Source organism: Hemitrygon akajei, chromosome 24 (genome assembly GCF_048418815.1).
Source record: "Hemitrygon akajei chromosome 24, sHemAka1.3, whole genome shotgun sequence".
Lineage (NCBI taxonomy): Eukaryota > Metazoa > Chordata > Chondrichthyes > Myliobatiformes > Dasyatidae > Hemitrygon > Hemitrygon akajei.
This window is the reverse complement of record NC_133147.1, coordinates 26,671,656-26,682,554: the sequence shown is the minus strand read 5'-3', so window position 1 is coordinate 26,682,554 and position 10,899 is coordinate 26,671,656. Positions and strand designations below refer to the sequence as shown.

Sequence of the window (10,899 nt, the reverse complement as noted above, 5' to 3'; positions counted from 1 at the left end):
GCAACCCTGCCATTTTGATCAGGCCAGGTCCAACACTTGCCTTTGTTGGACCTTGCTGCTCCTTACACAAGTCATTGGGTTTGTGGGGGTGTGTGCCCCCTTGGACCTTAGGATTAGGTTTGGGGGTAGGGCTGGTAGATGTATATGTGGGGTTGGGAGAGATAAGGTTGCAGAGTTTTGTGTGGTGAGGATGTGGGACTATGGTGGATAGGGTAGTGTTGTGGAGCCACTTTTTATTCTGGGTTGGGTGGAAGAGGTGGTGTTTGATGTCCTTTCTTTCAATAACTTCTTTGTTTTGTCTGTAATTCATGGCTATTGTAGAGTGATTTCTTCTTTTGGGTTTAGGACATGTGCGTTTAGCAATTGACGCTGGCCATCAGTCTTCACATCTGAAAATGTATTGTGGATTTAATTTGGAGGGCAGCTCTGAACAATGGGTTCCTAAAAGCTGTGAATCCCAGTCCAGACAATGCCCAGTCCTGTGGTGTGGATGCCGATCAGTAGGTGTGAAAGTTATATGTAGTTTTAAAGAAAGCACTGTCCATACATTGTAAATGTGGAGTTGTCCTTTGATGTTCGCACATAAAATATCGAGCCCCACTTTGGGCCAGCACAGACCTTTTGACCGAACGCGTCTCCGTACCTTGTTTTGTCGAATCAAGAAGCTGCTTTGTATCTACTGGTAATTTTCTCCGGTGACTTCAGTCACGCTCTCTGGAGAAGAGGAATCTCAAGAGATGTATTCTGCATACATACTTTCATAATGAAATGAACTTTGGTGGAGAGGATTATCCTATATAGTGGAGGAGACTAGGTCCAGAGGACACAACCTCACACTAGAGGGACGCCCATTTAGAACAGAGATGAGGAGGAATGTCTTTATAGCCAGAGGATAGTGAATCATTGCCACAAGTGGCTGTGGAGGCCAAGTCATTGCATATATTTAAAGCAGAGGTTGATAGATTCTTGATTAGTCAGGGCATCAAAGGTCGTGGATAGAAGGCAGAAGAATGGGCTTGAGAGAGATAATAAATCAGCCATGATGAATGACAGAGCAGACTCGATGGGCTGAATGGCTCAATTCTGCCCCATCTTGTGGTCTTATAATTGGCCCAAGACTACTCACAATCCTCAAAGTGAAGTTGACTAATGTCTTATAAAGCCTCAGCATCACATATATATTTCAGTCCTCTCAAAATGAATCCAATATTGTATTTGCCTTCCTTACCACCAACTCAACCTGCAAAATGACCTTTAGGGAATCCTGCACAAGTCCCCTTCCACCTCTGACTTCTGAATTTTCTCCCCATTTAGAAAATAGTCTGTGCTTTTATTCCTTCAACCAAATTGCTTGACCAAACACTCCTCTGCACATTCCACCTACTACTTCTTTGCCCATTCTCCCAATCTAAGTCCTTCTGCAAACACCCTGCTCATCAACACTACCTGCCCCCACCCCACCTATTTTTGTATCATCCACAAACCCATCAATTCCGTCATCCAAATCATTGAGATATAATGTGAATAGAGGGGGTCCCAACACCAATCCCTGCAGAAAACCATTGACAGCCAAACCAGAAAAGGCTCTCTTTATTCCCACTCTTTGCCTTCTGCAGTCAGCCAATCTTCTATCCATGCTAGTATCTTTTCTGTAATACCACGGGCTCTAATTTTGTTAAGCAGCTTTGTGAGGCACCTTATCAAAGCCCTTCAGAAAATCTAAATAGACGACATCCACCGACTCTCCTTTGTCTATCTTGCCAGTTATATTCTCAAATAATTCCAAGATTTGTCAGGAAATTTGTTCCCTTAAGGAAGCCATGCTGACTTTGGCCTATTTAATCATGTGCTTCCCTTCATGATTCTTGAAAGATCATCACTCACACCTCCACAATTTCTTCAGCTACCTCTTTCAGGTGCGGATTGTCTGGTCCAAGTGACTTATCTACCTTCAGATCTTTCAGCTTCCTGAGCACCTTCTCCTCAGATATAGCACTATACTCACTGCTACCCCAACACAACTTTTTTGGCATATTGCTAGTCTTCCACAGTGAACACTGACAAGAAAGTCCATCCACCATTTCTTCTTACTACCACCCCAGTGTCATGATATCCACTCTTGCCTCTTTTAATCTTTATATATCTGGAAAAAAAACCTTTCGGTTTCCTCTTATTTTATTGGCTAGTTTTCTTTCATATTCCATCTTTTCACTCCTCAGGGCTTTTTTTTGGTTTGCTGTTGATTTAAGTTTCCTAACCCTCTAACTTCCCACTAATTTTTGCTCGATTATATGCCCTCTCTTTTGCATTTACGTTGGCTTTGACTTCTCTTGTCAGCCACAGTTGCATCATCCTGCCTTTAGAATACTATTTCATCTTTAGAATACATCTATCCTGCGCCTTCTGAATTGCTCCCAGAAATTTCAGCCATTGCTGCTCTGCTGTCAACCCTGCTAGTGTCCACTTCCAATCGTCTTTGGCCAGTACTTCTCTCATCCCTCTGTAATTTCCTTTTATTCCACTGTAGTGCTAATATATCTGACTTCAGCTTCTCCCTCTCAAACTGCTGAGTGAATTCTATCATGGTATGATCAGTCTCCTAAGGGTTCCTTTATATTTGCGTGCCTTTTCTATCTCCCGTTGTAATTTGTATCCCACATCCTGGCTACTGTTCAGAGGCCTGTATATAACTCCCATTACTTTTGCACTTTCTTAATTCTAACAAAGATTATAAGTCGTTCCTATGTCACCTCTTTTTAAAGATTTGATTCCATATTTTACCATAGCACCCCACCCCATCTGCCCACCTGCTCGTCCTTCTGATAACCACCCCACCCCGTCTGCCCAGCTGCTCGTCCTTCTGATAACCACCCCACCCCATCTGCCCAGCTGCTGGTCCTTCTGATAACCACCCCACCCCATCTGCCCACCTGCTCGTCCTTCTGATAACCACCCCACCCCGTCTGCCCAGCTGCTCGTCCTTCTGATAACCACCCCAACCCATCTGCCCACCTGCTTGTCCTTCTGATAACCACCCCACCCCATCTGCCCAGCTGCTGGTCCTTCTGATAACCACCCCACCCCGTCTGCCCAGCTGCTCGTCCTTCTGATAATCACCCCACCCCGTCTGCCCAGCTGCTCGTCCTTCTGATAATCACCCCACCCTGTCTGCCCAGCTGCTCGTCCTTCTGATAACCACCCCACCCCGTCTGCTTGTCCTTCTGATAAAATGTGCATCCTTGCATGTTAAGCTGCAAACTACTTTCAGCCACGACTCAGTGATGCCCACAACGCCTCCAAGTCCGCACTGAGATCTACCTTATTCAATTAGTATTAATTGGTTACACAGGTGTAATTGGGTGTCACAGGGAAATACATGTAGTATTTCCAAGTACAGTGTCTCAAAATAAGAGTGATTCTATAGCTGAATCGGCTGTAGCTGTCCAGGAGTTTCAGTGCGATCTTCTTGGCTCCCCCCTCCTGCAGCAGAGAAAGCTGCCTTTCCCCACCGGCTAAGCAAGGTGGCACCACTCCAGGAGACTCCACTATGCAGCTCTGCTGGGCACGGGAGCCTGGCACACAGTCAGGAGAGCTGTGGATTCAGGCCCCTTTGGCCCAGTTAGTTCACACCAACCTCCCAGCTAAGTCCCAATATATAATGTTTTTGGCCCATATACCTGTCCCAGTACTTCTTAACCGATACTGTTGTATCTGCCTCCTGGCAGCTTGTTCTGTATACTTGCTGCCCTCTGCATGAAAACATTTCCCCTCAAGTCCCTTTTCAATCTTGCTATGCCCCTAACCCCCGTTTTGGGTTCCCCTACGTTGGCATAAGACTGTTGCAATTAACTTTATCTACACCCCTCATCAGTTGAAATACATCTATAAGGTCACTCCTCACCTACAGTCCAAGGAACAAAGCCCTAGCCTGGACAACCTTGTAAATCTTTTCTGAACTCTTTCCAGCTTAACTATTTATTTCTGTAACGGTGACCAAATCTGTAGGCGTTACTCCAAGTACCAACAACTTGCATAACTGAATCCCAACTAGTATTCTCAATGCCAACTGGCGTGCCAAACACCTCCTTCCCCACCTGTCACACTGCTTTCAACAAACTTTAGTGAGGAAGATGAATGCAATGTCAGACTAGAATATAAAAGCAAGAGGCTCTAAAAGGCTTTGGTCAGACTGCACTTGCTGTATTGCGAACATTTTTGGGCCCTATTGAAAAAGGTCCAGATTTACAAGAATGATCCCAGGAACGAGAAGTGTTTGATGGCTCTGGGCCTGTCATCGCTGGAGTTCAGAAGGATAATTGAGGGGCGGGGGAGGGATCTCACTGAAACCTATCACATATTGAAAAACTACGATGTGGAAAGGAGGTTTCCAATAATGGGAGAGTATATCTTTAGCCAGAGGATGGTGACTCTGTGGAATTTATTGCCACAGACGACGTGGAGGTCAAGTCAATGTGCGAGTTTAAAGCAGAAGCTGATAGGGATCAAACATGGGGAGAAGGCAGGGGAAAAGCGTTGAGAGGGATAATAAATCAGCCATGATTGAAGAGTGGCCCAATACAGCTCCTCTGTCTCTCAATAATATGCTTGCACTCCCCAATGTCATACCATTGATAATACATCCTTCACCGGTTACCTCAGGAAGCGTGGGCAATTCCAGTTTTTGGGAGAAGGGCTGTCTTGACTCGTGGATGCAAAAAGGAACACACTACAGTGGTTTATACTAAAAGAATAGACTTTTTATTAATTAAGCACTGTATCTTCCACCCTTAAAACAGCACAGCTTGAACCATCAACAACTACTCAGTTCCCCTCAATAGTTTTCCCTTCAGAGAGAGAGAGAAAAAAAATCACTTATTCTCAACATAACATCGATACAATTACTAAGTAGCAATGGGAGATAAGGGGGATTTATTTTGCCTGTGGATTGGGGGGGTGGGAGAAAGGATTGCACTGGACATTATTCACTATGACATGATAAAGAGCGGGGAGAGGAGGCAATAATCCAGGGAAGCAAACATTGGGGGGGGGGGGGATCGGGAGAAAATAAATCATCTTTAAGTAACCATGGGGGCAACTTCACCTCACAAAATGCTTATAATGCGTACACAGATAGAAATAAAACACAAGAGTGAATGGGGAGGGGCTCGATATTGAACAACATTTGTCTTTGCTTACGTCAACTATTTGAAAGCGTACAAATTTCATGGGGGTGGGAGATTAAAAACAAATTAGGAATTAGTTGAAGGGTAAGGGGAGGAGAGGGGATAAATCCGAAAACCTATAACATGTTTGCTCGTCGGATTGGGATGGAAGGGATGGCTTACGAGAAAAATTCATTGGCGCAAGTTAATGTTTTCATTACAGCAAAGAAAATTATAAACCTTGTGTTGACAATGCACTGTGGAGAACAGGACAATATCAAATCGATTACTAAAGGTTAACAAGAACAAACAGAATCATAAAGGATATACAAGAGGGATTAACGATTTTGTTTTTTGCCGGTTTTTAAGCATACATATCATTAAAATTTTATTTTTAGAAAAAAATCTACGCTGACTTCAAGTTTTTAGTATCTTGTGTAAATTAATAGTCAATATCCAAGTGTGTATTTCAGTCGATTGCTACTGAAAGTGATTCAATGTCTCATGAACTTCACTGCTGTTAGTTAATAAAATTTATATTAAAATAAATCCAGCAGGAAGGAAATTCAGGGTTCCAGACTCGCTCTGATGTAGAAGCACAAGAATTATCGCTGGATATTTTTGTTGTGTGTGGGGGGGGGGGGGGGGAGAAGAGAGGGGGGTTTGAAGGACAGAAAGGGGGCTTGCTCATGCAAGATGTGGACATGTCCGACCTCTGCAACAGGAAGCTGCAGTGCCGCAAAGGCATTTTCCTCAAGGGTTTTGTGAGTTTAGAAGGGAAGTTCTGTGGTTGGAAGCCCTTCACCCTTGGAGGAGGGAGCTGCCGGATGGTCCGGCAGGGCTGAGGATTTGCGGGACGTCCGCTCCCCGTTTCAATGGGAAAAATGAAAAGTTCAGAGACTGGATGCATACATGAACACACGCGTACTCTCACACTCACGAGCACACACCACAGAGTGGGTGCTAGCATGCATATATTAGTGACACGGAGAGAACCAGACAAATGATTAGTGTGCTCTGATCGCGAGTACATGTCGGAAAAGGAAATTGTTGTTTCATTCGGTCTTGTCTCATTTCTGACCTGATACAATTCAGGTTCATTTTGCTCATTTGCACAGAAAGTTAATTAAACTGTGTCAGTTATTCGGAACAGACTGTGAGCTAACCTAGTGGAGAGGGAAGGTGAGGAGAGGGGAGGGGGCGGGTGAGAGAAAGGGCAAGGGCAAAGGGAAATAAAGTGTGATGCAGTGGGGAAAGCAGAGAACATTTGGGGACTTCAGAGACCCTCTCATTTAGGACGATTAATTGGTAAAAATTCGTCAAGGAGTATGTCTTGGCAGTCTCTGTCTCTCTCCTTCCCCTTATTGGATGTAGTCTTGCCCAAATTTGTCACTGGAGAGCTCGCACTGATGCGTGGTACAGTTCTGGTGGGATTCTGTCTATTACTGTAGAGTATGGGTCTTTGTAATAATACAACCAGTGTTGGTGGATTGATAGGTTTGTCATTGTACATGTGGGCCGCAGTACTGGTGGGGGACAGGTATCACTGTATAACACTAGGGTACAGGGTCACTGGGCAGAGTTCTGTCGCCCTCTGTAAGGTGGCCGTGGTATCACTCATGGAGCTTGGGAGAGATATTGGTGAGGAAGGGACTCGTTTGTCACTGTATAATGCAAGGGAAGTTGCTGGGTACAGATCTGCCAGATATGACAACAGGTGGGTGCTCCCATTCATTGCACAGGGCACTGGTCTGTCACTGTCGGAGAGCAGAGGTGGTGGGAGCCCCCTTTGCTTAAGGGTCAAGAGACTAACTGTGAAGAGGAGGGTGGAGTCACAGGATATGACTGCCCACTTGGGCTCCATCAAGCAGCAATGCCGGATGCCATTCCACGGTGTGCTTTCCATGGTGGAGAGAAGAGAGAATGCCTCAGGCACTCCCTTCTCCCCACAAAATGGGGTTGGAGCTTGCAATTTAAAACAATAACAAATCTATTTGACTGCCACCCCCCCCCCCCCCACCAGAAAGTGGAGGAAGAACAAAGCAACATTGGATTCAGACTGAACAATTGAATCACAGCTAATAGGCATCTCTAATCCCAATCCCGTTCCACACTGCTGTAGACGTTGCAAGATGGGTCACAAGGACGAGTGACAAATGGAACTTTTGGTTCATTTTTAAAGTGGCAGGGGGGAAGAGAAGAGGTTTTGCAGATCGTCTGAGACTTATGATCGTCCATAAGTATCGTCTGAGACTTATGGAAGGGAAGTGATCTTTCTCAGCCTGAACAAGGGAGGTGAAGAAGCAGTCTGCTCCTGCCTTGCTAGGAGTGAGGAGAGAGTGGGGAACAGGTCTCTTCCACCTCTTCTGTTTTGCACCTCCTCAGAAGAGAGGGCAAAGGATGGCCAATGGTGTGTTTTGGGAGGGGAGGGGGAGGGAATGGTTGCAAGCAATTACCTGCCCACATTGAGGTGGCAACTCAGTAATGCCTCTTCATATTAAATAAACCTTCCTGTCGCCATTGGGTCTGGTTGAGATTGTAACGCGCAGCGCTAGGTCTTAACCACAGCCTGGCAGAGACGCTGGAAACCTCCAGCAGCTCACACACACAAAATGCTGCAGGAACTCGGCAGGTCAGAGAGCATCCATGGAGCCGACATTCTGGGCCGAGGCCATTTATCAGGACTGGGAAGGACGTGGGAAGAAAGAACCATCCCTTCCTGTCCTGATGAAGAGTCTCAGTTTATTGCTCTCTGTAGATGCTGCCTGACCCGCCGAGTCCTCCAGCATTTTGCGTGTGTTACGCAGGACCTGTGCTAACCAGAGAATAAACATTGCTTTTTAAAAAAAAAACACAAGTCCCAAATAAGCAGGTGTGGGACTAGACAGAAAAGTCCAACCCTGCTTCGCCTCGCCTGACAAGAAATCTGTCTCAGGTTTCACAGAGTACTGTGAAGTGGGGAGCACAGGGGTCCCCTTCCCCCCACCAGGAGGGGGGAGAGTGGATCATTCATCTGTGACTTGCTGAGTTCCTCCAACATTTTGTGTGTGTTGTGTGTTTTTTAACTTTTCAGAAGGAAAATAAAGCACTCAAGTCTGAAGCACAGGGATCGAACCGTGACAACAAGAGAATAAAAGGATCCATATTGCATTTTCTTTTAAAACAAGGGCCAAGTCCCAGCCAGCCTGGTGGGCAGGAGAATGCAGGGAACACAAGGGACTACAGACGCTGCAATCTGCAGCAACGCACAGGGTGCTGGAGGAACTGGAACAGAAATGGCTGACTATCACAGTTCCCTTCACAGATGTTGCCTGATCCACTGAGTTCCTCCATTGCTTTCCTCGTGCATTTCCCAGGGACTTGCTGCTAGCTTTTGTTTTACTGGTCAGATCTGTGAGGGCGGTGCTGATTACAGAGGGCAGGAAGGTAAGCAATTGGGGCTCCTGACAGCTGACTGCTCTTGGAGGTGGAGCGAGGGAGGCAATGGGGGGGCTCCTGATAGCTGACTACTTCACACCCAGAGGGAATTCTATCAGTCTGCAGGGAGTCAAGCCCTCCATGGGCACAAACAATGGTACCCAATTTAAAAACTTTAAGCCTCCCTTTCACCTCCTCTGACTCAGCATTATCCAGGTGCTGGGAGCTGACTCCATTGCTTGTAGGGGATTGATACAGTGACCAGCTCAGGTTCACAGTTCCCGAAACCCAGTTAGGGGAATGGTGGCAGATTCCCAAGGTCCAGTCAGGAATGGTGGCCAACTTCCAAGGTCCGGAAAAACCAGCGTGCAGTTCTCTCGATCCAAACTGGGAACGGCAGCAGAGTCCTGAGGTCCGAGACCCAACACAGGAATGGTGGGAAAGTCCCAAGATTCAGGGCCTGGTTGGGGGAAAAAAATGGCAGCCAGTTCCCTAGATCCAGACTGGGAAACGGCAGCAGGCTCCAGAGATCCAGTCTGGAATGTCAGCAGATTCCTGAGAACTGAGACCCAGTTGGGCAACAACGGCTGATTCCAGAGGCCTGGTAGGTGGGGAACAGCATCAGCAGATTCCCGAGAGCTGGAATGCCGTCAGGAACAGGAGTCTCGTCGTTCCTCGCTCTCCATTCCCAGCCGACTGAGCTCCCAAGGTTTGGCCAAATGGGGAAAAGAAAAGGTGTTGATCTTGGGGAAGTTTGATACAAAGGGAATGTGTCACCTGGCACCCCCCTTTATAAAATCTCACTTATAGCTGTAGGTACACTACCAGTGCACAAAAAATGTCCTCAGTCTCAGGCAGACCAAAAATAAATTAATCTGCTACTTCTTCACAACATTCATGCCCCTTAACAAGGCCATTCGATAAGTTCTTTCTTCAGGGAGAAAAAAAAATTAAAAATAAAAATGTGTGCTTCCAATTGTAGACTCTGTCACTGGGGCAGTCACACTGTGTGTCTGTGTGTCAGTCACTGCTGGGAGGGGAATGGTGATACTGCACTGCTGATAGACCTGACCACCCAGCACCGGGGTGAGGGTGCGTGTGTCTGTGCACCCAGCTTTGCTCCTCCCAGCTACACTGGTGATAGATGCCAGGCCTGACCACCCAGCACCGGGGTGAGGGTGTGTCTGTGCACCCAGCTTTGCTCCTCCCAGCTACACTGGTGATAGATGCCAGACCTGACCACCCAGCACCGGGGTGAGGGTGCGTGTGTCTGTGCACCCAGCTGCACTGGTGATAGATGAAAGCAGCGGCAGCACTGGGAAGTGGGAAACAGGGTCTGGAGAATGGCGGGAAAGCCCACTTTGGGCAGCAACTGCCTCAGGGCATACCTGAGTGGGCAAGGAGTCCCAGCATTTCTGACAGTTATGTGGGGCGGGTTTGTCTGTGTGGGGGCACGTAATTTCAGATCGCGGGATGGATTTTGCTGGAAAGAGCAAAGCAAGATGAGGGCAAAAGACCACGTAGAAGACTTGTAGGGAGACGGGGTGGGGGGGGGGAACAGAGAGGGAGGGGCAGGAGGGTGAGCGGCACAGATAGAGGGAGGAAGAGACAGGGAGGGAGGGACGAGTGAGAGAGAGTAAGAGGGAGAAAGGGAGGGAGGGGAGCAGAGGCTGACGGACACACATACACACAGGTCCTGGGATATCTTATCCAGATACAGTCCATTGACGCTGGAGCTGAAGGTACCAGCTGATCCCGTCCTGCGGAGGCCAGAGACGGGATTGGCAAGGAAGGGGCAGGGGAGTTGGTGGTAACTGTTCAAGTTTGGTACACAATAATTTTCTAATTGGAAGCACGCATTTTCCTTTTCTGCTTTTTTTAAAACCAAAAGGAGAGAGCAAGTAAAAAACCACGCATCTACTCCTCGGTCTGCCGCACGGCGCTGGCCGCTTTCTGTTCCCAGTGGCAGCTGTCGTCAGTATTTAGTGCATTGAACTGAGAAATACTATTGCAAAGGTCACTGTCTTTCTTTAAGGCACTTGGCGATAGTGCGGGAGGTTGGCTCTCCTGCTCCCCCTTCGTGCTCCCATTCAGCTGGGTCGGGCCGTCGGCGGGGCTCGGAGCCGGCTCAGAGGCTGTCTCCACCTCACCCTCCTCCTCCTCCTCGTCTTCCTCTGGCGCAGGGCTCTGCTGGGTGAAGGGTCGGGGCACCTCACTCGGCACAGTCGGATGGGTCTGCTAAGTTGTCGAGAGATAGGGAGAAGGGGCCTGTTAGCACAGACAGAAGAGGGAACGGACACGCACGCCCACCATCCCTGGT

General features: G+C 47.5%; 1 protein-coding gene across 3 annotated transcripts in view; it reads right to left on the bottom strand.

Annotated features, from left to right (window-relative positions):
* Positions 1-4,735: 4,735 nt before the first annotated feature.
* Positions 4,736-10,899, bottom strand: part of LOC140715988 (constitutive coactivator of PPAR-gamma-like protein 1 homolog) — a 79,698-nt gene continuing 73,534 nt past the window's right edge. The window contains exons 17-18 of one of the 3 annotated variants that reach the window (XR_012096230.1): positions 9,815-10,817; positions 4,736-9,732 (exon numbers count right to left, since the gene is read on the bottom strand). Coding sequence is in view for 2 of the 3 variants with exons in the window: in XM_073028610.1 (XP_072884711.1) it covers positions 10,497-10,817 (321 nt within the window). In the remaining variant the exon portion in view is untranslated. Of the gene's footprint in view, positions 10,818-10,899 lie in introns of all 3 variants that reach the window. The other 2 variants (XM_073028612.1, XM_073028610.1) reach the window with 2 other exon arrangements.